This window comes from Polypterus senegalus, chromosome 10, assembly GCF_016835505.1.
Source record: "Polypterus senegalus isolate Bchr_013 chromosome 10, ASM1683550v1, whole genome shotgun sequence".
In the NCBI taxonomy this organism is placed as follows: domain Eukaryota; kingdom Metazoa; phylum Chordata; class Cladistia; order Polypteriformes; family Polypteridae; genus Polypterus; species Polypterus senegalus.
In genome coordinates this window covers 61,490,291-61,517,570 of record NC_053163.1, presented here as the reverse complement: position 1 = coordinate 61,517,570, position 27,280 = coordinate 61,490,291, and the positions used below count along the sequence as shown (strand labels likewise).

The 27,280-nt window shown below is 41.6% G+C and overlaps 1 protein-coding gene across 3 annotated transcripts in view; it reads left to right on the top strand.

Moving 5' to 3' along the window:
- The window catches only part of znf185 (zinc finger protein 185 with LIM domain), a 103,196-nt gene that overhangs the window by 19,918 nt on the left and 55,998 nt on the right, over positions 1-27,280 (top strand). For 2 of the 3 annotated variants that reach the window (XM_039765823.1, XM_039765822.1), the window contains exons 2-6: positions 6,889-6,922; positions 7,464-7,608; positions 7,812-7,886; positions 8,671-8,712; positions 22,682-22,750. In XM_039765823.1, the coding sequence (XP_039621757.1) occupies positions 7,478-7,608; positions 7,812-7,886; positions 8,671-8,712; positions 22,682-22,750 (317 nt within the window). In that variant the 5' untranslated portion in view covers positions 6,889-6,922; positions 7,464-7,477. The remainder of the gene's footprint in view (positions 1-6,888; positions 6,923-7,463; positions 7,609-7,811; positions 7,887-8,670; positions 8,713-22,681; positions 22,751-27,280) is intronic. The other variant, XM_039765824.1, reaches the window with a different exon arrangement.

Here is a 27,280-nt window from a genome sequence, read left to right as displayed (position 1 = left end):
CAAGGTCAAATGAACATGGAAGGTCTGCTACGAAATTGCACCATTGTTGAATAGCCTGCCATAGAAAGATTTCTTTGGGGAAAGGGCATGAAACCTACTGAAATTCACTGAAGGATGTTGGCTTACTGATCTATAAATTAGTAAGTTGTTTTGATACCTTTCTTACGCAAACTTTACAGTACCCTGAAGTTATCATGCGCTATGGTATGTATAGATCCACAGTTGATATCCAAATGTTCAGCAACAGCGGACAACGTAATCTGTCAGCCTTCTCTGATGAAGGAATTCATCATGTCGATATGGGCTTATATGTGCAATGCTGATAGTCGACCAGATCAAGCTTTGTTAGTTACCCAGTCATAAACTTTTCGTTGAGTCATGCTGTATTTATTTCAGTACTGAGCCAACACCCCTCTGTGAATTTCAGCATTTTTCACTCCCTCTGTACAAGGAAATTTCACTATGGCGCATTGTTCAACAATGGTGCAACCCCACAGCAGAGCATCCATGTTCATTTGACCTTGGCTTCAATTAAACTAATGGCAGAGCAACGTGCTATGCATGTTGGGACTACCCTTGCTCTTATCTGTTGCAATTACAATGCAATTTTGAATTGCTTTTACTTTTTGATTTACCCTTTGTGAAAGGCGCTATATAGCGCCCGACCCGGCACAGACCACGCAGAGGCAACGTGTACAACAACACACAGGTTTTATTTTCTTCAGCCGTGGGCACACGCCTTCCCCGTGTCCCACAGGCCCAACACAGTCCCAAACACAGTCCCAAAGCACAAACTCACAATTCTCCACCACTCCTCCCAGGCAAGCTTCGTCTCCTTCTTCCTCCCAACTCTGGCTCGCCGAGTGGTGGTGGCTGGGCCCTTTTATAGCCCACCCGGAAGCATTCCAGGTGATTAACCACCTGGTCCCGATTGCACCTCCGGGTGGGGCTGAAAGCTCGTCCAGCCGGGCTGTGGGAAGCAGGCAGCTCCCCCTAGCGGCCATGCTGGGCCCCAACCAAGCTGTGGAGGACTCCATCTCCCATGGAGCCCTGCGGGCGGTTGGGGAATCATCGTCGGCCAGGGAGGCTGCCACCAAGCGTCCCGGGGGAGGTATTGGACTGCCCATGGCGACTCCCCCGGAACAGAAGCAGCAGGGGCGTCCCTGCCGGGCATGGGACCCGGCTGTCCGTCACACTTCCCCACCCTCAGATGAGGCTTGTGGGGCTCATCGGCCTGCCCCGCGAGGGCCGGTCCTCTCCAGGACAGGGAGTCGGCATCCTTGGCTTCATGGCTGCGCCCTGTAAAACATAATGAACAGGTCTGGGGTGCTGCCCGGCGTCCCTGCCACTCGGACGTCCTCCTTGGACAACCCTCCAGACATGACCAGCGTGACCACAGGAATAACACAACCGACCCCTCCAGCTCGACCCTTGCGGGAACGGAAGCAGGCAGGAAACTCCTGCCCCTTTGCCCACTCCGGGGAGGGCTTGTGAGGTGTTCGCCCCTCCGCAGTGTAGCCCTCCCGTACTGTCGCACTGACGGGTTTACGCTGCACCTTGTCAGGAGTCCCCGACCTCTTTGTCCGGGTCCTCCTCTTCCTCTGGGGTGCAGTGACGGTCTGGGTCCCCTTATGGGAAGAAGGGAGACCCTGTGCCGCCTGCACCCCTTTAGACGACATCGGACCGGTGCAGGCAGAGGGGCGGGGTTGTTTGGCAGCCAACATCCACCAGCTGCCTCTCCACACGTTCCTCTGCCACCGTGATCGGTCCACACGGCGTCTTGTGTAGTGGGCGGGCGACCTGGCAAGCAGCACTGATCATATCCGCAGCCGTTGCGCTCCGCCCCTTTCCTCTACGGCCCAGGCTTCACCTACCTGAACGCTGTGTCCTGCAGGCAGGAGGTTGCGCCCCGTCTCTCCAGCCATTTAACAACGGCCGCCATCGGGGCGCCGATCTTCCAGTCCAAGTCCTCCTTCGTCTCCTGCAGGACCTGAAAAACCTTAACTAAGGACTGCAGAGGAAGGAGAACATGTTTCAACTCCTCTACAGCCCAAGAAAAGTTAATGCGTTGGTCGGCGCTGGACTTGAAGTCCCCTTGTTTCCTCCCACCGACCGCGAGCCAACAAGACCCTGCGGACCCTCCGCAGGTCCGTTTGGGAGTCCGAGAGGCTCGGGAGAAGGTCCGTCACCCCGCCTGCGAACTGTCCTCGGCGGGCGGCTGACACACTCCCCTTTACCTGTTTCGGAGAGGAGCTCCTGCTCCTCTAGCTGAGTCACCGCATCGGGAAACTCCTCCGGGTTCTCCTCCTCCGGCTGACTGGCCGGCCCAAAGGGAAGACACAGCCCAGCCTCGCTCTCCCCGTCGCTCTCTGCGCCGTCACGCCACGAACAGAGGCCATCTGCCCACCAACAGGTGGTTCGTCCCTCGGGGTCCAGGAGGTAGGCTGACGCAAATGCGGAAAACCCTTCCCGTGGCCCTTCCCTCTTGAGCCCGTCACCTACCTCCGGTTGTGACCCGTGGAGCGGGCGGCATGCCGGCGTCTGGAGGCTGGCTTCTGTGTCCGCCCGGCTTTTTTTTCCCCATGGCGCGTGCCTGTAGGTGGTTTTTTGCGGCCTCAGTTGCTCTGTGCTGTGCTGCGCTGGCTGGCTTGCTTGCAGCTGCGAGCGCGTTCTCTCAGCGCTGTGCTGCGCGTGTCCGCCGGCAAGTCGTGCAGGCGCGTGCCTCGCGCTTCGGCCTCGGTGGCGCTCTCGTCGGGAGCGTGCCCTGCTGCAGTCCAAAGGCCGCTCTCAGCGCTGTACTCACAATAGAGCACGCTCTCTGCCTCGGAGCGCGCTCGGCACTGCGGTGCGGTGGGCGCTCCTGCGCTGAGCTACGTGCCCCAGGTGTTGTGCTGGGCCGTTACACACAATTTTTATGCAGGTCCCGGTCCAAATGGACGGCCCGGAATCCTGCCGACTACGCCAGATGTGGAAGGCGCTATATAGCGCCCGACCCGGCACAGACCACGCAGAGGCAACGTGTACAACAACACACAGGTTTTATTTTCTTCAGCCGTGGGCACACGCCTTCCCCGTGTCCCACAGGCCCAACACAGTCCCAAACACAGTCCCAAAGCACAAACTCACAATTCTCCACCACTCCTCCCAGGCAAGCTTCGTCTCCTTCTTCCTCCCAACTCTGGCTCGCCGAGTGGTGGTGGCTGGGCCCTTTATAGCCCACCCGGAAGCATTCCAGGTGATTAACCACCTGGTCCCGATTGCACCTCCGGGTGGGGCTGAAAGCTCGTCCAGCCGGGCTGTGGGAACCAGGCAGCTCCCCCTAGCGGCCATGCTGGGCCCCAACCAAGCTGTGGAGGACTCCATCTCCCATGGAGCCCTGCGGGCGGTTGGGGAATCATCGTCGGCCAGGGAGGCTGCCACCAAGCGTCCCGGGGGAGGTATTGGACTGCCCATGGCGACTCCCCTGGAACAGAAGCAGCAGGGGCGTCCCTGCCGGGCATGGGACCCGGCTGTCCGTCACACCTTGTATTAAGTATCTGAAGATCTACATGTAATGAATAAATTATTTGTAATGATGAGAAGAAGCATATTTCAATGTACTGGTAAAAACCTACTAATTAAAATTACTGTTACCAATATGAATTATCATTTAATGATATGGCATGTCCATTACCTAATACTCTCTTAGACTTTACATAACGTTTCTTAATTACTTAATAAAGGAAGTTTTTATAATGTTACCACCTCTATCAAATTCACAATTTGTATGCTAACATTGCCATTACATTCATTATTGAGAATCTACAAAGCCTACTACCAGATACAGATTTATGGACTCCGTTAGTTTGGAAATTTGCTGATCAGCTGTTCTAACCTGGAATTAAGAGCATCTTACATCATACATTTCATTATGTTTATCGCCACATTAAGTGCACAGTTTCACTAATATTAACAAAGTTATGTAGAAATCAATCTGCATATCTATAAGTCAAGAGGACAAAGTTAGGCTTAGACTTAGGTCTTCCTGCACCCTATGGTGCATTGGGCAGCAAATGATCTCCAGTTGTCTTTATCGTTGGCAATGATTTTGGCCTCTTCAAGACTGACATCATGTTTCGCAAGATCTTCTTGAAGGGTTTGACACCAAGTCATGCGAGGCCAGCCTCTCTTCCATTTTCCAGCTGGTGATATACATTTCACAGCAATGCTGGCATGTCGGTCTTCTAGCAACTGGAATACGTGGCCTGCAAGCTGCATTCGACAATTTGTCACGATTATCTCTTAAAGCAGTAATCCCGTTTCTTCTTTGTACTTCTTCATTTGTGATGTGATCACGATAGGTGATACCCAGAATTCGCCGTATTTAGCTACCTCGTGATTTAATTTGTAACTTCAAGAGGACAAAACTTGTTTAAATTAAAATGGTGACCAATGTAATCTGTTTGCATGATTTTATAATTGAATGTAAAGTCTCAGTAACTACACACTTATTAAACTGAATGATTTTTTTTTTAACTTGTTGCATCATAGACTATAATAATAATAATAATGATGATAATGAGAACAAAATAGGCCCTTTTGCTTTACTGGCATGGAGTCCTGATAATTTTATAGACCATACTTGTCTTTTTTTTTATTATTATACCATTTTCGTACCACTGCACTTGCACTACTCAAAGAGGTAAATCTCAACTAGTTTTGCAGCAGAAATTGTGAAGAGTAGAAAAGCAGCTGAGTTTAAAGTGCAGGAGAGGCCAAGGGCACTTACAGTGTTACGAGACACATGGTAGCGCACGGAGAAAACATTTGGAAATGCAGTCAGTTTGTTTTGTTTGTTTGTTTTAGATTGGAATAGTCAATTTTTCTATCTTTTAATAGCAAAAGGTACTCTTTCATGTCGGAGCTTAGTGCAGCAAAATGATGCAAGTGTTTTGGTATAAATTAGCAGAAACAGTGTGTGATGTCACTGGCCTAGCATTGAGGTGGTGGAAGTTTTATGCCAACAATCAATTCCTGAGTAGTTTTCTGTAGTCTCCTTGTACATCATGAAGTCTTGTGGGTTAGGTTACATGGTATGAGTAAGAATGGTGTGTGCATGAGTGTGTCCTTCAATGGGCTGAAGGTGTGGGTCCAGCACGCCATACAGTTTATAGGTTTTAGCCTATAGCACCTTAATAGGCTCCCCATGACTCTGAACTGGATTAAGTGGGTTTGAGAAAGTCATATATGATGTATGGATGGAAGCATATGTGAAATACAATGTATGATTTCTCTAATGTGTTTCAGGATATCTTAGAATAACATCATATCTTTTTGAAGGCATCTCAACTTTGCCTTAAAATAAACAAAAAGCAATGTTGAAAAATGTACAAAGGGTGACCATAAAAGACATTTAAGCTATCTTAAAATGAATTAAAAGTCAATCTGACATACTTCAAAACAAATTACTGAATGCCACAATTCAAGATGTATTAAAGTGGACTTCAGGTAACTAAAGATCAAATCACTAATATAAGATACGTCAAATTATTTCCAAAATGCAGTGCCCTCCATAATGTTTTGGGACAAAGACACATTGTTCCTTGATTTACCCCTCTGCCCCACAGTTTAAAATTACAAATCAGACCACTCAGATGTGATTAAAGTGCACATTCCAGACTTTAATTTATGGGTATTTGCATACATTTTGGTCACACCATGTAGAAATGACAAAACATTGTGTACATTAAGGAAAAATGGGTCTTTGTTTCAAACATTAAGAAGGGCATTGTAGCTGTATGTTGTTATTTGGCCTGTCATGAACTGGCCACTTTTTATAATAATTTAAGTACTAATTTGACTGAATAGCTGTAATGCTTATGTCATAACAATGTAAACATTTCTTCTTGACTAACAATACAACTGACATGATGGGACATAAATTCTTTTATGGTCACTCCCTTCAAATTCTACTTTCCTCACTCGTGTCCATCTTAATCAGTTGCTTGGCTAAATTAATCGAAGTGCGGTGATATGATGGAGGGGCAGTGAAGTCAAAAAATAGGAAGCTTGGCTAGTTTGTAGTGCTCTATCATTGTGTTGCTTAGCCTCAGCAAAAGCCATTTTCTTTATTTTTGTAAATTAAGTTTAGCATTAAGTTGTTTTTGGCCTTTTGTTTTTCTAATTTTGACAATGCTTCTTCATGTTTTGATTTCTCACGCTTTGACTTGCTATCTGCTATTTTTTAATTTTTTACCTAACTCCTTCAGGCTTCTCTTTAGGTGTGTGCTCATTTGGATTTACAGGCCGTTCATGATGCCAAAGCCAGACATTTGCAGTCCTGTCAAATGAGTACTTGCCTCTTGAGGCATGGATAGTTGGTGTGTCTGAGCACTTAAAACTAGCACGGCTTCCTTTCTTCACTTTCCTTCCCCTTTGTCTAATGCAACTGTATAACTTTAAGATGGCGGTTTGGGGAGACTGGCTACAGGAGAACTGTACCTGAACGGAGGGAGGGCCGCAACCGAGACAATGTTCTTTTCTGACAGCATTCAGCCAATCAGCTGTAAGATTACTGGCCTTGTGGTTCTGATGTCATCAAAAAAAAGACAATTGATTTACTAAAAAAAAGTTAAAGAACATCTTTTGTAAAAGAAGCAAGTTATTATAGGATGAAGCACAATAAAAGAAATTTAGGCAAATTATTTTTTAACATTAATACAAGGTCTGAAATGGGACAGCTGATTGCCTTTTTCACCTCTTGTTTCTGTGTTTTTTCCCAAAACAACAGATACACCACAAAATCAAGTTGTACATTTGCTCCAAGTGCAGAATTTGCAAGGTTCACAATAAGTGAGATACCTTTAAAGTAACATAATAAAACATCAACTCCATTTTTCTTCTTACCAGGTGGTGCAATTTTAAGATTCTGCCACGAAGAAAGGTAATAGTTGTCTATTTAATTTGTTATCTCATCTACAAAGCTATATTCAAAGAAAGGGTATTGTAGAGAATGACTACAGAAAGCCCAAAAGACATATTCTTGATATTTAGCATAATGGGTTTTTCTAATCCAATTCCTGTTTGCCATTGTTTTTCACGTCGTAAAGGTGTATGTGATTGTTTTGTAAACTGGATCAACAGAAAACCTTTTTATTATTATTTTTTTTGCTTGAACTTTTCATTTTTCATTTACACTTTTCATTATATTGATAGGAAATTATTATAAAAGAATATTTGAATGTCTGTAGTTCCTTAGGCCAATATAGACTCTACTCGTTCTAGCTTCACTGGTGTTTCAATTGTTAATCAATACTATCCTTGTGTAATAAAATACACTTTATAGAAAATAAGGCTTTAGTCTTGACATCCATGAAACGTTCATTGAATCAGGCCTTTGCTAGTATTACTTTAATAGTTCAGCATAGGTAGCTCTATGTAAGACACTTACTGCTTCAGATGTGACTTTCCTGATCTGATGGTAGTTTTCAGTTCATCAATGGAAGGAGACAGAGGGAATGTGCTGCACCAGATGAAAGTCCGGACTTCACTGAAGAATGATTTAAGCTGGATTAACCAAAAAAACGTGGAAGACGAAGAAAAGGGAGAACTTCAGCAAGACCTGTCTAGGTATAGAAGGAAAATGTGAATTTTCCTTTTTGTTCACAGTGGACGTCATTTACATCAGACAGAAAACCGATCCTAACTTTGGTATCAGATATCTGCTGATGTAACACAATACCTCCTCTACTTGCTGAAATAAATGAACATTTTTTATATGCTATTCATTAGTTTAATCAGGAAAAAATAGTTTTATTTTTATTCTTTGTAAGGTTTGAGGCAGATACCACAGAGCAATCAAACGGACCACCAACAGAGCCCAGCTTCTTAAATCCCAGCATTGACAGGTAGGAGAACCAACTGCACATCATTGTCCAGCTAACAAAGATTCTTTTAGGGCTCAGAGACCTCTTGACTGATATCATCTGGTGTTACAGGTATATTTTAGGCAACATTGGGTTTATAAAAAGGTGGCAATGTGGTGCAGTGGCTAGTGTGGCCGCCTCACATCTCCAAAACACTGGTTATATTTACCGCCTGGGAGAGTGTCTCCTATCTTACCAAGCCTGGCACTCTGGGTACTCAATAGACATACAGCTTGTTCATTTTCCTAGTGAGAATGTGGATATGCCATGTGATGGAAAGGCCTCCTGGCTGGGCTCAGATCCTGCTTCCTTTGTGAGCCTGTAATTAAAACAAAAAAACTGGTTCCAAAAATAGATGGGTGAATACGTTGCTTATGTGTCTCGGGAGTAGAATGAGTTACACTATGCAGTCTGAGACTCAGCTCATTTTTAGTTATTTCTGAAAACTTGCTGCACCTCTCAGTATTGTATAAAACATGTTACAATCACACACACAGACTAGAACTATGTACATTTTTGCCTTTTGAAAAGGCTCAGATGAATTTTCAGTGTTACTGAACAGTAATTCATTCACGTTGAAACAATGAATACAGTTTCAGGTTGCGTGAGGTGTACTCTGCTTGTCTATCAAACTCTCGATTTTCTGCTTTTTCATGCCATACTGTGCTTATCCTTATTATTCAGCCCAACTGCATATATATTGTTAAAAACAAAGAAATAAATATCTAATATCGATACTAAATTATTTCTAATTATTCCATCTCAGCTCCAGCCAGAAGCCTTCTTCCTCTTCTGGATACATTATAAGGTAAAGTACCATCATTTCCCAAACAAATATTTTTATTTATTTAGTTGTCTTTCTGTCTGTTTTTATTTTTGTTTTCTTTTGTGAGAAAGGCTTTGTGGGGCAGGGGTAAGGTATTGGATTGTGAAGATAATCGTACAATCTAAGCCATGTTATTTGTTAACCTGTTTAATCCAGACCAGTATCACGGGAGTGCAGGAGTCTATGCCAGCTAGCATAGGACACAAGGCAGGAACAAACCACACAAAGGCCAATTTAACGTTGCCAATTCACCTATCCTGCATGTGTTTGGACTGTGGGAGGAAACCCACATGAGGAGAATGTGCAAATCCGAGATGCAAACCATGGGTCCCTTACTGCAAAGCAGCAGTGCTACTATTGCGCCATCCATGTTTTCACTTTGGCTGTGTATGAGTTGCTTATATTCTCTGTGCCCCAAAGGTTTTAAAACAATAGAGGAAGAATTTGTACATTGTAAAGTGAAATTTCTACTGCATGTCAAACCAACAGGCCACAAGGGCAACTAATAATGGGTTTGAAGATAAAATGTTATTCAGAAATGTCAATAAAAGCCAGTCAGTCCCATCCTTTATCTAACCCAAAACGTATACAAATGCTGAAGTCAGAAAAACAATTCCTAAGTGGTAACCAGAAAGCACTAATTATAAACACAGCAAACTCTTTTGAAGGTATCAACAGACCTAGATGATAAGCGATCCACATTTGCCAGCTGGTGAAGTCACTTGGCGTTGTTTCGGAGAGACGTTGCCTCACAACCCATGAACATGTCCTTAACCACAGGTGCTCAAAATGGGGGCACCCATAACAAAAACAGAATGGCATTGTGGCATTACCAAAATAAACTAAAGTAATTTCCTATTAGATCTGTTTTGTCTTGGTAGAGTGATATATTAATCTACTTTTCCCTTTTGTGTTATTAATATGTGGCCTTTGCCAGAATGCCTCAAATCTCACAGACTTACCACTATTTATAAGGTATTGTACCATATAACTTCTCCCCACCTTCCCTTCTACATCTATAACCTCAGGCAATTACATAGAGTAAAAGACAAGCAGGAGTTAAGTTACAACTTTAAATAATGTATTATTGCTAATATTCATAATAACAATAAGCAAAGTACATTTGAATACTGGCAACCATACAACCTGATAAATGTTGGTGTGTATTGTCAGGCAGCACACAGACTTGCAGTTACTTTGAAGTGTCTTTAGTTAAGTCCTCATTTTTGGTCAGCTTTCTTCAGAACAGACTGCATGCCTGTTTCAATATGGCTACCAAGCTGTGCTCTTCATTGTGTTGTCCTTTTCAGTTCATGGTGTGTGAGATGCTCTTTCATCATATGTTTGTAAGACAGAGAGAAGGGTAAAGCAAGCACATTTATAGATTTTCTGTCCACACCCTATGGCCAATAGGGTGTCATGGTACTTAAAGGCTTCTGACACAAGCCAATTCCAAACAGCCATACTTCAGACCAATTTGGCAGAGAATATCTTCATAATTGCCCCCAAAACCATGTGGAGCTAAAGATTGCCAGTTAGGCAGTCTGGCTTTCCTGTGGGGGTTGATTGAGAGTCTCCAGCAGGGAAACATTTCCCAAACTTGTTTGAGGCACTTCCCCCAACCCTGTCATAAAATTACAAAGGATTGGTTCTTAACCGTCATACCATTGCTGTTGCTGCTGCAATTTATTTCAGTTGCAAATCATCCCTTCTTTACCAAACCACTATAATCAATCATGTTACAGCAGCAAAAGTTTTTCCATCACAAATATTTTTATTCTTTTTGTTTAATCAATAGGTGTGAGCCACTTAAGCTTTTGGAATCACTGTATATCTGCAAACAATATTAATAGCAAAACGATTCTTGGGAGAGCACTTTGTCCTAAATCTATTTTATGCTTTCTGAGAGCCATCTTTATTTTGTGACATAATAATGTTAACTCAGAGTAGGTGTTGGCAAGACAAATGTAGGTGTAGTATGACAACTGCAAAGCAGGATGTTTACTAAGGAAATAATTTTGTTGGTTCATTCCCTCATCATTTAGAAAATGTACAGCACTTTGTGCCCACCTGTAGCAACACCATGAAACTTGCCCACCAATCCACCACTGTCCTAGAAAATGTATGAAATACACAATCAAAAAAATAAACCTAAACAGCTGTAGGGAATAACAAATAATGTCAGAAATGAATTACTGCTCAAACGCTTTGGGTGTGGTTTTGTTTCACTCTGTTATTGATTTTTTTATTTCTATTCTGCCATTTTTTATTGTTATCACGGTGATGTTCTTGCCAGGATTTCTGGAAAATTGCAGGCAACAAGACCAAATGAAAATGTGACCAGAAGGGTGGGACAATAAAACTAAAGACTAGCAGGGGCTATTGCTAGAAATTCAAAACTAATAATGCAACAAACTCCAAAACATGATGGAAAAAATCGTGGTTGAGAAATAAAAAGCAGGAAAATCTAAACAGTGGAAATTCAAAAACCTAAAAGACTAGCGGGGTCCATTACTCAAAAGTCAAACTTAACCATGCAACAAAGTCCAAAACATGATCACAAAATCATGGTTGAGAATCTAAATAGTGGGAATTCAAAAGAAAATAAGAGTTCACCCCCAAAATTCATGGGGGTTTCGTTTCTAGAGCACCCGTGAATTGTAAAAGACCGCGACTTTTGGATGTGGTCAAAAAATTCCTTTTAAATGCCTATTTTTATAGTTTAAACCCTAAATACAGTATGCCCCCAAAGCACTTTAATTTCATTGCAAACTCAGCTTAATACATTAGTACATTACCTAAAAAAATTACCTTAATATATTACCTAAAAACAGAATGTAACGGTAAACCCGTATACTGTACAGTACTGTACTGCCATGTCTGCCACGGTGCTAGAATGTAAAATACTGATGTTACCGTATACGTACTGTAATTCATGCAAGTGCGTTTTTTTGGTCTGCACTGTCGTTCTCTCTGTTATAAGTAGAGTAAATACATAATAATTTAATTTAATTAAAATACAATAAAATGTACGGGTACTCACCAATGATGAATGATATTGATGATGATGATGAAGTAGCTGTGCAGTAAGAAGCAGAGGATTTAAAACTTATTGGGTGGTGCCTCATCTACACACGCTTCAGGAGGAGTCATATCTTTGGATGGGTCTTCTTCTGGTGGGGTTTCATGCTGGCTTTTCTTTATAGGTTTCAGGAACATTGTGATGGGAAGTTGCTACATTTGTCTCCTGTAGTGAACTACTGGTACAATTTCTATGCTTTCTCAAAGATGATGTTACCATCCAGGGGGATGTTCTTCTTCCTGTAGTCGGTGATTCACAATGCCAAGGCAGATTACATCCTGACGATATTTTTATTCCTTACGGTCGTTACCTTTTTGGCACTATCACAGAAACTTACAGATACGGTACTCCAGATTTCTGCTTCGTTCTTTTTTATGTAGCGTGCGGTGCTTTCATTAATGCCATAGTGGCGCACTACTGCAGCATAACTTTTTAGTTCCCGAAGCAAATCCAGTAGTTCAGCCTTCTCCTGGAGTGTTTTAAACTTCTTCTGGTGCTTAGGCTCAGTGCCAGAAGCCTTAGAAGGTGCAGGGTGATTTGGCGACATCTTGTGCATTTAAGAATAACAAAATGAATACAATAACAAAATGGAAAACACAAGCACACACAGCTGGAGTCACGTCACAGGGCAGCAATCAATCAGCAGCAAGGAGAAATGAATAACACTCACGGATTGGCTACTTTCACCATCCCAAACTGTGTTTCCCTCAGCGGTTGCTTCCTGTTCTCTCTACAGCACAGTATTGCCACGAAAAAAAGCCATAAAAAATTGCAAAGGATATTTGCGCTTTCCGCCAACAATTAATAGTTAGCTTCTAAGGAAAAATCTGCAAACGACTGAACTGCAACTTCGCGGATGTCTACTGTACACTCATGAAAGGATTTGATTTTGTATCCACAAACCTGGACAGATATTGTCTCATGATGTTGGCTTACATGCTGTCACATTGATGACTTCCAGAGCCATGTCACTGAAAATGGACAATAGCATCCTGATGATGAGAGCACATAACTGTGCCTGTAAAAAGCAAATGGTGTCATGATAAATAAAAGGATATATCGAAATTAAAAAAAACACGAAATATCCCAAAACAAAACTAAATTTAGCAAGGTTCAAAACCTGAAAGAAAAAAATACAAAAATTCAGAGAAAAATGTATTAACTGAAATAGAACTGAACAAAGTTTCAAGCCTTCATTGTCACTTTCACTGATCAAATGAAAGACTTCATTTCTTCACCCTAGCGGCCCACTTCTTCTCTTTTTTCGTCGACATCTTTTCACGTTAAACCTGATTAAGTCAGTGTTTGTATTGCAACTACTTAGTACATTTTTCTTAATTTTTCTGGCACTTACGTCTTCAATTTGCCTCAAGAATGATTTAAGATATGAAAAGGTAGATGAAGTAATGGCGAAGGTGGTAGGGAATGAGAACAGCACCTGTATGCATGCGCTGCACGGCTGCCCTGCTGGCCTCTGCTGAGACTTGATTCTACAATAAAATAAAATAAAAATAAAAAGAGGAATAACCTTGGAGATCAATCACCACCTCAAACGTGGATAGTAGATGTCACACAATATATGTGTACCAAATTCCAGGTCAAACGGTTTGTGAGCTACAGGTGATTTAAAATCCCAGACAGACAAACGGACAGACACGGTAGTGTATTTTATAAGAAGATTTATTTAGTATTAAACTTTTCTTTCATTTTAATTCAAAAAAGAGACAATCGAGCACTCACAACCCCTAGCCCTTAAAAAAGGCCGTGGCCATACCACCAATTGGATTGTGCACACTGGCATTGCCACAGCAGGACAGGACATTCTTGAAATGAATGTCGTCAAAGCTTCTGCCAAAATAACATACAACGCAAATGAAACTTAATTACAAGATATCAAACAAAGAAATATTAATTTAAACATGCCAAAATGGTTTAAAAAATACAAACAAATTGACCAAAAATAGTATAATCATGTAAGAATATGAATTTAAAAGATTAATTTTAAAACAACTGTTATTGATGTGTTCAGTTTCATTAAACCTTCACTTTAATTGATGACTGCTGAGTCCAAAAAACACATTTTGTCTTTGAAAGGACGTAGCGGAGGCAATGGAAGAAAACAGGCCAAGACAACCAGCAAAACACAGCAAAACACAAGCCTCTGCACGACAGTTCACGTGTGGTCAGATTTTGAAGACTAAATCACCTGTATTTTGCTAATGTTTCCAAAATATTCCCCCACCATTTGCTGTTTAACAAATGAAGGTCAGAGATGGGATATGAGATAAGATTAGTTGTACATGTCTGTAATGACTAAGTTCCCTCCACATGTTGCCTTTAGCTTTGTTCCCGGCCTCAGGCCTGGACCAGATACAAGCCACTGCTGGTACTGGATGTAGTCATGATGGCAGTTACGAGTCTCTGCCCATACTTCACTTTACTCTGATTTGCCCAGAGGTGTATAACTACTTCAGTCTCTGCCTAGATCAGCTTGACGATCGGTTAAACAATGCTACTGATCAATTTCCTTTGCTTAAGAATAATGTATACACATGTTTATTGGTTAAACAATAGTATTGTTGCTAGCTATAAAGAAGCACATATACCAATATTGGTAATGCTGATTAGAGACCAATGTCCCCAAACACATTCATTTTCAAACCAAATAAATACATTTTCCATTGAAGATCTAAACTTGCACAGTTTTTGGACAGTTTTCTTACATGTTTTTGTTGCACTTACAGCTTATCAGTTCTATTATCCCAATACTGTATGTTGATGAGATACCAAGGAGTTTAATCTTCAAAGCAAATGACGCTTTTGCAAGACAGCCATCACCAATAAACTGCAACGGAGTTATTCAGAAAATTTGCCTTTTCACTTACCCTCCCAGTATCAAACAAATTGGGTCTATTGCCCCTTCGTCTATTGACTTTGCATTTGCTATTTATATGTTTTTGTGCCTAAGAGCAACACACAAAAATGTCCTTTTGTTTAAAACACCGTTTTCCAGCCCATTACAGTTTCATTGGAGAAGTCTTGCATTTCTTCTGTTTTGCCAAATTAAACATTTTCCTTGTGAATCCAATTTCATAACACTTGAGGCGGATGTGTACCATGTAACCTGCATATTGCCGCAGACACAGAGAGCAGCAGTCGCTTGCTTTTTGGCTGAAGTCCTGAGCGGCACCAGAAGCATAAAACAGCACTCCTCACAGCAGAGCTTTACTGGTGCCTGGTGTGGTTAAATGGGTTTTAAACTCTGGGCTGAATTTGAAGCTCATTCCACACATACTTGTGGTGTCAGACTTTGCATAAGTAAATAAGTTATTAATAAGAAGTCAAAAAGGTGGCTTTTCGAATATTAATCAAGCTTTTTTAACTATATGCCATTTGCAGAAGTACAATACAATACAATATCACTAAATATTATATTCATATCTGCTACAATCAGGAAGTTCATACAGTCACTGCTGTCATGTGTGCTGATTACAGTGAAATCCTTAGCATGTGCTAACCAACACAGTGCCACTCTCTGGTGCCAAGTTTAGTGACCATAACTACCTCACCTTTGAACTTCTATCTTCCTTTCTTTTAAAGAATTAACATTAGCTTTGTGGGCAGCATGGTGGTGCAGTCGTAGCACTGCTGCCTCGCAGTAAGGAGGACCAGGGTTCACAGCTCTGGTCTCCCCCCCTCCCTGTATGGAGTTTGCATGTTCTCCCTGAGTCCGAAGACATGCCAGTTAGGTGAATTGGCATTGCTAAATTGACCCATGTGTGTATTTGCCCTGTCATGGGATTGTTCCTGCCTTGCACATCAAGCTACCTGGGATAGGCTCCAGCACCCCACCCCCCCACCTTGTCTGTATTAAACGTGTTATAAAAAGACATGAGATTACATTTTTTTTACCTTGATATGTATGATGTTTGCAAATATGTCATGTGGACCACCATGGCGCATACAGCCGTCCCAACCCAACACAGACTGATGCTAGATATGAGTGTCAGCACACACACAGTTTTTATTTTCATTTTTCTTCCTGTGGGAAATGCCTTCACCCGTTTCCCACTGGTACAGCACAGTCACAAGCACTAAATACAGTTCAGCACACAACTTTTCCTTCTTCTTTTCGCTCCACTCCTTCTGATGAGCTTCGTCTTCTCCCACCCGCCTCTGGCTCCTCGAATGGAGTGATGCGGCTCCTTTTATTCAGCTCCTGGGAGTGCTCCAGGTGGCTCATTAGTATTACCTGCAATCATTCCCAGGTGTGGCGGCAGTCCACTATATGGCTCTGCAGCTCCCCCTGGCGGCCCCCACGGAAACCAACAGGGCTGTACCTCCAGCTCCCAGTGTGCCCTGTGGTGCCACAGCCGCCCAGGAGGGCTGCCCTCTAGCGTCACAGAGAAGGTATTGCCTCACTGGTGCTCTCTCCCCCGGTTCTTCCATTCCGTTGGCATCCCAGCCAGGAAATAGCCAAGGCCGCCCTTCATAGTCATATTGATAAACTGATGTAAATTACAGTTATATTTTTTAATAGTCCATCCATCCATCCATTTTCTAACCCGCTGAATCCGAATAGGGTCACGGGGGTCTGCCGGAGTCAATCCCAGCCAACACAGGGCACAAGGCAGGAACCAATCCTGGGCAGGGTGCCAACCCACCGCAGGACACACACAAACACACCCACACACCAAGCACACACTAGGGCCAATTTAGAATCACCAATCCACCTAACCTGCATGTCTTTGGATTGTGGGAGGAAACCGGAGTGCCCGGAGGAAACCCATGCAGACACGGGGAGAACATGCAAACTCCACGCAGGGAGGACCCGGGAAGCGAACCCGGGTCCCCAAATAATTCTTCAACAACACTCGCTCCACAGTATTTTACTGAAATTCCAGTTTATTTAATGTTGGCCGCATTTTAACCCATAGTTTTGGTAAAGATTACAGAATTTAACAGACATTTTGTGAGTAAACAAACACAACCAGAATTCAATTAATCTTTGCATCTGCAAAAAGGCTGAGAAAACTGAAGAAGACCAAAGCTTTCCTAACATCAGATTTAATACATAATATGGTGGTCCTATTAAGTTGTTATTATGCCATTGTATTAAGGAAATGAATTTTTATTCTCTGTGAAAAAGATCATTTGGCGCAGCAGTTTGAAAATAAAAAGGAAAAGTAAATGTTCAGTGCTGTTTCCTATTAAATCAGGAAACTAGCTTTGCTAGTCATGTCTGGTCATTACATTCGGCAGGTGTGCGGTGGGTTTCATGACTTTCATCTTATATGAGGTGCTTCACTTGATACATAATGATATAAAAGATGTTCTGCTGCATTATATACTGACAACATTGGGGGACAACTTCTTTCTTGTATGCAAAGTCTACGACAAAGTGAAAAATGCTGGTGCTTAATATGTCGGGAGAAGACTCTAAGTGAAGATTAATGAACATATTCATATTTAGTAGAGCCACTGCATATGGTGTTCATAAGTTGATAAGTGAACCTGTAAAAAAATGTTTGTTGCTATCAACATTTAGTGCGGAATTATAGCAACCGCTTACAGCATTGGGTCTTTCTTATTCTGACCTTTTGTTTGGAGCGATGACCCTGCATATGTCCCAAGCTGGTTTCTGAAGAAACTGGCATTAAGTGCCGCATCACCAATGATCTTCTGTGCTCTGCCTGGCAGCATCAGATTAAGTGAAGTAAAAACATATTTATAAAGCACCTATCACAGACTAAACCCACAAAGCACTGAACAGAAAGAATAACATGAAATATCAAAACAACATAAAATAAAAGTCACCCATAGGCTGCAAAGCTACCGAAATGCCTGTCTGAACAGAACTGACACTTGGACAATCCAACAGATTCTGCTGAGCTCAGCGTCCGTGGAAGACTGTCCCATTACCTTGGAGCAATGGACAGGAATACACGATCCCCCCATGCCTTTAGTCTGGTATGAGGAACTGAAAGGAGATCTAACTGAGCAGATCTCAAAGCACGGCCTGTGCTGTGATGCTGAGGGAGGTTTGTGAGATACTGGGGAGCTGGACCATGAAGAGCTCAGTAAGTGAGTGTCAGAATTTTGAATTGAATCCTAAATTGCACTGGAATCCAAGATAGAGAGAATAAAATTTGGTCCACTTATGCGAGTGTGTTAAAAGCCTGGCAGCTTCATTTTGAAGAGTGTGAAGACGAACCAAACCAGCTTTACTCAGACAGGTAAAAAGGGAATTGCAAAAATCCATACATGATGACATATAATCATGAATAGGCATTTCCATCTCGGCCCTGGTAACAACAGATCTAAACTAAACACAGTTTTTGGACAATTTTCTTACATGTTCTTGTTGCATTCAAGGCTTAATATCTGTTTTGTCAGAAGCCATACCACATGCACTTTCAGAACAGGTAATCCACCTGAAGCTAAGCATGTTTGGGCCTGGCCAGTACTTGGATGGGAGAACATTGTGGAAAAGCTTGGGTTGCTGCTGGAAGAGGTGTTGGTGAGGGCTGCGGGGGCACCTACCCTGTGGTCTGTGTTTGGATCCCAGTGCCCCAATGCAGTGTTGGGGACACGGTGCTGTAAAATTGGTGCCGTCCTTTAGTTGAGACATAAAGTCAAGGACCTTACCATCTGCAGTCATGAAAGATCCCTGAGCATCTTCTGTAAAGAGTAGGGTGTTTCCTGATGTCCTGGTCAAATTGCTTATCATGGCCTGGTCATTCCAGCTCCTAATTATTCCCCGTCCCTTATTGGCTAACTGTTACTCTCACCATCTAATAACTAATATGTGGTGAGTGTACTGGCATATAAATGGCTGCCCTAGCATAATCCAGGTGAATGCTGCCAATTGGTGGTGGTTGAAGTGGCTCTACATTCTCTATGAGCAGCACTATATAAATTCAATGTGTTTTTCTTCTTATTTTTCAACTCTTGGATATTGCGTACATTTGTACTTTGGTTTTGTAATACACGTTACTTTATTATAATTGTAAGGATGTCATTTTGTGTCCCGTTTAATAGCTGGTACCTACATTGCTGGTCATCACGTAGTGTATTGCCCTCTTGTTTGCTTACTTGATTTCCAACACCCTCTCTGCCCACATCTCCTTCTCTGCACTATCCTGTTGATAGGGCGACTCCAAGAAGTCTGGACCACCATGCTTGTTTCTATAGCTATATGCTTGTTTTGCCTCTGATTTTGTCACTCCATCTTTTGGCTCTTGGTACAGTGGTGCTGCTGTCTCGCAGTGAGGACACCAAGGTTCACTTACTGGGTCCTCCCTGCATGGAGTTGGCAAGTTCTCCCTGTGTCCATATGATTTTCCTCCGGTGCTCTAATTTTCTCCCACTGTCCAAAGTCGTGCAGGTCGGGTGGATTGGCGATAGTAAATTGGCCCCAGTGTGTGGTTGTGTGGGTATTTGCCCTGTGGTGGATTGGCACCCTGTCTTGTGCCTTGTATTAGCTGGGATAGGCTTCAGCACCCCCTGTGACCCTGTTCTGGACTAAGCGGGCTAGAAAATGACTGACTGACTGTTTTCCAAAATTGACCATTCCCTTGTAATGGTTTAAATCTGCTACCTTTTTTACTTTGGAATTAATGTCATTTTTATTATAATGACTACTTTTTTACCTAATTGAAAAAGTAGAAGGCGGTAGCAACACAAGTCAGCCGCAACTGACATTTTCATTCTTCATTTTATGAAAAAGTGTCAACTCATGTTTGAAACTGAAATGTGAAATTTATTCTTATTAATCCCATGTAACATATATTTACTTAATAATGTACAAAATATACATCTTCTATGTTCTGTTACATAGAAAACCAATTTTGTAACCTAGTTATTGGACGCAATACTTTATTCTTCCAGTGAACAGAAACTGATAACAATATATTTAGGAGGAAGTACAAAACCAGCATTTTATAAAAGCGATCCGTCTTTGAACTCGCCTGTCTCAAATTCTCTTAGGTGGTAAACAGTGTGAACAGAGATTCTTCTGCAATGCCAAGCAGTTATTGGAAACGTCACATTTATTGACAGGAAAGGAGAAAACAAGAACTGAAATAATGTTATCCTCTGTGAGACCTTCCAGCTTCTGTAACCTTTGTTTGAGAATCAAAGAAATTTTAGAATCAGTCTAAATTCATTTTCTTTAATAAAGCTTCAGTGATTTGACAATATTTACATTACACCTGTATTTTTCCCCCATGTTTTTGTAGTTACCAGTGGGCTGTCTGCTCCAACTACATTACTCAATAATTTGTTCTTGAGTCCTACAACATTTTGGGGTGAAGTAGGTTCCTTCTTAGATGATTTGAGGATAGACTAACTATTTCCCTCAATTTTCACCAGTGTATTTATATGAAAAAATGCTGCGTTGACTTTATCAATATCTTTCAGAAGGCCAGACTAGACAGTCAGTTACCTCATTGTGCCCAGAGTTGCACTTGTAAGCCATTTTCTTTAATATGATGACTATAACGCAGTGCTGTGAATTAGATCAGACTTGCTCATTATAAGATTTGTGCTTAAAACTCTTTGATTTTTAATTGGGTTCTTATGATATGGCCTAATATTTTTTTAGTCGTTTTAACTGTGTACATGATGAGAATACTTTATGTGAAGAGGTGGATAACCTCTCAGCAGTAACAGCCACTGCCAAAATGTACTTAATGATTTGAAAGAGTAGATAGATAGATAGATATTTTATTAATCCCAAGGGGAAATTCACATAATCTAGCAGCAGTATACTGATACAAAAAAACAATATCAAATTAAAGAGTAATAAAAATGCATGTAAAAACAGACAATAACTTTGAATAATGTTAGCGTTTACTCCCTCGGGTGGAATTGAAGAGTCGCATAGTGTGGGGGAGGAACGATCTCCTCAGTCTGTCACTGAAGCTACTTCTCTGCCTGGAGATGATACTGTTTAGTGGACGCAGTGGATTCTCCATGATTGACAGGAGTTTGCTTAGAGCCCATCGCTCTGCTACAGTTGTTAAACTGTCCAGCTTCATTCCTGCAATAGAGCCTGCCTTCCTAACAAGTCTGTCCAGGTGTGAGGCGTCCTTCATCTTTATGCTGAGCCCCAGCACACCACCGCATAGAAGAGGGCACGCGCCACAACCGTCTGGTAGAACATCTGCAGTATCTTATTGCAGATGTTGAAGGACGCCAGCTTTCTAAGGAAGTATAGAGGGAGAAGTGAGGCTTGGATTAGAAAGGCTGCAATCAAAGAAGTCACAAGGACCAGATAACATTTATCCTCAAATGTTTAAGGAAGTTAATGATTGCATAATGTACATAAACCCTTGACATGTGTTGTACACTGGGCACTGGGTAATTCCTAAGGACTGGAATATAGCAAATGTTATCTTGCTATAGAAAAAGGGAGACTGCATCATAGGTATATTATTAGAAGAATAAGATTGAACAACAAATGGCAAGAACAGGAGTGTTAAAGGGTACTCGGCATAGGTTCAGATAGGAAGGTCCTGTTTTACTAATATGCTGGAATTATGTGAGGAAACAACAAAGGGATTCAATCAGACTGGTGAATATGATATTATTTACCATACTTTACAAAAGGTTTTTAATAAGGTCCCACATCAGAGTGTAGACAAAAAACTCAAAGAAATGGGATTGCAGGGTGTTGTGTGTAGATGGTTGCTGCAGAGGAATTGAGACTGGACATTGCAGCAGTGAAGGTTCTTAGTATTATTGACACGTGAAAAAACAGCACTTGAGGAAGTGTTCTGCAACATATTGTTATTTAAACAATCAAGGAAAACTATTCAACCTTTGAAGACAGTTTCTGGCAGAATCATTACATCACATAACTATGATTACAGTCCCCCAAATTCTTCCTTGTCCTTGGCAGCTGTAGTGCATTGTGGTTGGGCATAAGTGACTAACTGAAAAGCAATAAAGCCTAAAAAGCATTTCCATCTTCAAGAGGAAGCTACTGTCTGCACATTAATGGTTTAATGCTAAGTATGTCTGAATGACTTGTTCTTGTCAAGCTTTCGTAATGTTCTGTTCAGCATAAATGATCTAAATCCTTATCAGAATTTGTATTTTACAGGCCAACACCGGACATACTATATTTGTAGTTAATATTCCTTTTACATACATTTACCATGTTCATTTCTTTCCTAAAATTGCCTGTCTTTTTAAAATGCTTTTATTGCCTCATCAAGAGTTCTTTCCAGTGTTGAAAAAGAGTTCATATTTGATATGTTTACTTGCTTGATCACTTTACGACAATCTATTTCATGAATATACGTAAATTAGGAAAAGTATCGATTCTGCTCTAATACATGAGGGACTCTAGGGCACTGTTCGCTGTTTTTTTGGTTTCCACAATTTTGTAAGTTACTGTTGATATTTATAACTCATATGTTCATGATAAATCTATGAAATCTGGCCTGTAGACTTTTTGAAGGAATAATTAAAATTGTTTTAGTTTTAGGTTTTGCTTTAGCGTAAGTTTGAGTAACAGAATAAGGCCTCCATGCTGTGAGGTGAACTCGACCGATGTGTAACATAACAAATTTAAGATGTATCTCACAAATGAGTTAAAGATTAAATGTTTCACTATTAATTTAATAATACATTTTATATATACATTTATATGTAACAGCTTCATATACCGTCCTTTATAACTACTAAAGAGGCCCAAACAGTTTCTATGGGGCTATTTATTTGATCCGAGTCAGACTAGAAATTCCAGATTAAACATAAATGGTCACAGAATCAAGCAGATGAGTCTGACTGGCTCACCGGGAGTTGTGCATTCACCTGACTTATGGCTTCTTTTGTCTTTATTCGATTTGTTGTTTACAGGGGCGTTTTCACTAAAACAAGCAATAACCCACCTTCATCGGCTTCCTCTGCACAAAATGGATACAACAGGTATTGTTATGAATTATTTTCTTTTGGGTTTTGAATGTGTAAGCAGAATTCAAATCATAAAAGCATATATTCCATTAAAAAAACACTAATGTACAATAAGAATAACACGATTGAAAAAATTTTTTTTCATGGCACATTTAAGTTTTGTTTGAAATATAAATGGAGCCAAGGCGTGTGTTAAAAAGGTTGAATTATGCTTTACATGAAGTTTGTCAAGCTTTTTATTGTACTCTTCTCACGGATGATTGATGGATTTTAAAAATGCCAGCCTGACTTTATCCTATATAGTTAATCCCATTGAAAACACCTGAATTATCAGCTGTAAATAACTACGTGTGAATGAAATTGGAATGAAATTAGAAAAACATCCCAAATCAGAGTCCTAGTACTTTATTAACTATGGGCTTGTGCACCGTGGAGCCATTTATTCATTCATTCACATAGAAGAAGCTCTAGAGCTCCACCACAAGCAGACTAAACAAAAGAATATTAAGCAAGGAAAGCATGGTGGTGAGCACTGATGCCTTATGGATTCCAGTCTTGAGGGCCCTGTAGGGCTGGCTACAGCTTTGTACCTGGTGGTACCAGGGTATATAATAAGTGAGCTAAAACCATGAGCTGATTAGGCAGTGTTGATATTGTGGCAGCATTGCTGGTTAGTGCGCTGATCATGAATGAAACTCGGGGAAAACTGAAAATCAACCACATTTTGTACTCATGCAGGGACTTGATCCACATACGCTGAAAATCGTCATAATTATCATCTACACTGGTGTGATAGCCATTTTCCAAATTTACTCAGGTTAGCCATTTGCCACCCAAGCTGTTCTCCTCCATTCTGGGAATTTAGGAAATTAAAGAGAATGACAGATGGAGTACTGAGCACTGCTTACTCATTTGACCCCATTAAATATTCTGGTGATAAATCCCAATTAAAGTAGAGTGTAGTTCTGCTATCGGCTACTTCATTGGGCTACAGTGGGATTAGTATTTACACTTCTTAGAATTGTCTTCTATTTAAAAGTTCCTTTATAGGGTGTGAAGCACTAAGTGGTGTTGCAGTGCCCCAAACCCCAGACACAACAGCACAGACACAGTCTCTGATGCCAATAATGAGATTTATTGCCACAAATACCTTAATGTACTCCACAGCTTCACCAATATGGCTCTCCCTTTCTCCACTCCACCCAGGTGAGCTTCGTCCAACGACTCTCCCGACTCTGACTCCCTGGGTGAAGCAGAGCAGCTTCCATTATACCAGCTTTGGAGTAAGTCTGGTGCCATCACATTACATCCAGGAAACACTTCTGTCACAGGATGTGAGAGTCTGCTTCCAGCAGCTCACCCTAGCTGCACCCAACAACCCCAACAGGGCTGCTCACCAAAATTACATCTCCCATGCAGCCATGTTGGTGTCTAAATGGGATGCACACTGGAGGGATGTCGCCACCCACTGTACTAGTGAAGCCCATTGCCCTGGGGAGCAGGCTCATCCTGTCCACCCATTACAACAAATACATGTCCACCCACATCCTTCCTCCTGGGTAAGGAAACATCCATCCTGGCTTGGATTCCAGCCAACTCATGTTGCCTATTACATGGGTTATAGCAGGCATGTCAAACATGGCCCGCAACAGAAATCTGTGCGGCCCACATGACACATCCTAGTTAGCACTGAACTTGTACAAAATGATTACTATTGTTTGTGATTGAATCATTCTGCATCTTCGGCGTTACTTATTGACTTTTCTTACTTCTGCCTTCTGACAAAAGCGCATTTTCCCATGGCATTACGGTACCGAAAACGTCATCTGCTAGTATAGCCATGAGCCTTGACAAAAGTTAATGAGCCGCAACGTCACAACTGAAGTGCTAGGCTGCAGCAGGGGTGGCTTTAGGAATGTGCAAATTGTGCACTATGCACAGGGCCGCTACGCCAATATATATTGAATATAAAACATAAATGGAAAATAACGACACAGCTGACGGCAATGTGGCTGAAACACATTGTGTTTCTTGTTAATTAGTATGCTGTATTTACTAATGTTACTAGAGTCAGAACAGTAAGCTATATGTAGTATTATAATGTTCTGCCGTAATGGGAATATCATGGGCTGCCACTTGGTTTTCAAGTTATGGATACGCGCATATAGGAGCGTGTCATGAGCACGAGGCAGCTATGCGCTCTCCGCAAAGGACGTGGCCATCTGCCGTGCATAAGATACCATATTGACATTGGCGGGCAAAGGGGCCACCGATTCTTTCTCTGCCCAGGGCCGCTACGAGCCTAGAGCCACCCCTGCTAGGCTACACTACTGGCTGGGCTGCTGAGACTGGCCACTGAGCAGAACTGACCATCACAAGTAATAATAGCCTGCATATTTTCACCTTTTTTGCTCTAGTTTTATGTAATTTTGTGCTAGTATTGTAACGAACAGTTAGTGCAAACTACAGCTGAAGATTTGAAACGGACGCGAGAAGTTGGTGAGTTGTTTATTAACATATTTTTGTGATTTTGAGTTTGTAAAATTAGTGTAGGTCAGGTGGCTTTTTGCATATCGGTTTATTTTACAATATAAATTTTGAAGTAAACTTAGTAAAGAAAAATTTGATTTTTAGAGGATATGTTTTCCAACTTGAATTACTGAGCAATGAATTCAGTGAGCGTTTCCGTGATTTCAGTTCACACGAACAGGACTTTGCGCTGTTCTCTTACAACATTGAGAATGCGCCTGAGAATATCCAAATGGAATTGAACTGCAGTCAGATTCTATTCTGAAGGCAAAATACAATGAAGTTGGTGTGCCAGGCTTGTATGCTTATCTGCCACCCTCGTATGTGCAGATCCGTAAGTTGGCATTGAGAGTACTGTCTATGTTCGGAAACACTTACCTTTGTGAGAAATTTTTTCGTTAATGAAAGCTACCAAAACCCCACATCGCTCAAGACTTATTGTCGAGCACCTTTCATCCCTCACAAAAGTTGCAGCTGCACAAGATTTCAAGCCTGATATTGGCGAACTGGTTACTAACAAGAGATGCCAAGTGTCGGGACAAAAGAAATAGATCTCACACTGTTAGACTCCTATATAAGCAATGAATATAATATAATAATATAACATAATAATATAAGGACCCAGCTAAGAGGCTAAGACTCTAATTGCACGCTGTTGTACAGAGAGTGCATGGAAATTAATTGCCTTTCTTTAAACTTTAAGTGTTACATTTTTTAAAGTTTTCAGTATTGGAAAGAAAACTACAGTAACTTTGTATAATAGTATAATAGTATTTGTTACAGTGCGGCCCGCTGACGCACGTATGGCAATCGAAGTGACCCACCAATGGTAGTGAGTTTGACATGCATGGGTTATAGTGTTGCTTGTAAGCACCATCTTTTGAAATGAAAGATGCAATGCATTTAATTAGTCACGCGACAAACGCCTTGGAATTGGCATGTCGAGACTGACGTCCTTGAATGGGCTTGTTGTCAGTAACGCCATAGCTAATGTGGTCTGCAGTTACACTTGTTAAACTCAGATTCGATGATGACTGAAGTTTAAGAGATAGACCAAGAGGCCAGCTAATATTTCATAATTGTACTCTCGAAGTGGTATTTCAGATTTCCAAGATTGGTCCGTATTTATTATCCTCAGGAATCAACTCCTGAGATATTGACTTCTTATCCATAGCCCAATAAGGTGTGTCACACTGCAGACTTTATGCTTAGCCTTGTTTATAAAAAGCAACTATACCACTTGACCATTACTGAGATTTTTTAATTTTAAAACATCCATCCATCCATCCATTATCCAACCCGCTATATCCTAACTACAGGGTCACGGGGGTCAGCCAACACAGGGTGCAAGGCAGGAAGCAAACCCCGGGCAGGGTGCCAGCCCACCGCAGGGCACACACACACACCAAGCGCACACTAGGGACAATTTAGAATTGCCAATGCACCTAACCTGCATGTCTTTGGGTGGAAACCCATGCAGACACGGGGAGAACATGCAAACTCCACGCAGGGAGGAACCGGGAATCGAACCAGCGTCTCCTAACTGTGAGGCAGCAGCACTATCCACTGCGCCACTGTGCCACCCCATTTTAAAACATCTACATTTAAACATTTAATATTTCCAATTTACATAAACAAAAATTATTTTACAGATTGGCACAGAAGAAAGCACCTCTGTTCACTTTTAGGATATCACACTGCAGCAGCTAGGGGAAGGTAGTGTGAAGTCCATGCACATGATTTGCTACGCTTTATTAGTTCTGTTGTCTACGTGCTAGAGAAATGGCATTCTGTCTTCATTGGCACAGTGCATTTTGAGAGTGGAGCTGTATGTTAATACAGGCTCATTCTAGCTGGCACCCCATTGGTGAAAAAGCACCATGTGCCTGGTCTGTGAATTTTGTGTGGAAAAAAGAAATTGTTTCATCAGTATGACAGAGGATTGTAAATTGTATTATATCCTTGGACACTGTAGTAGGTAACAATATAGGAATACCTATTTATTGCTTGCTTTAA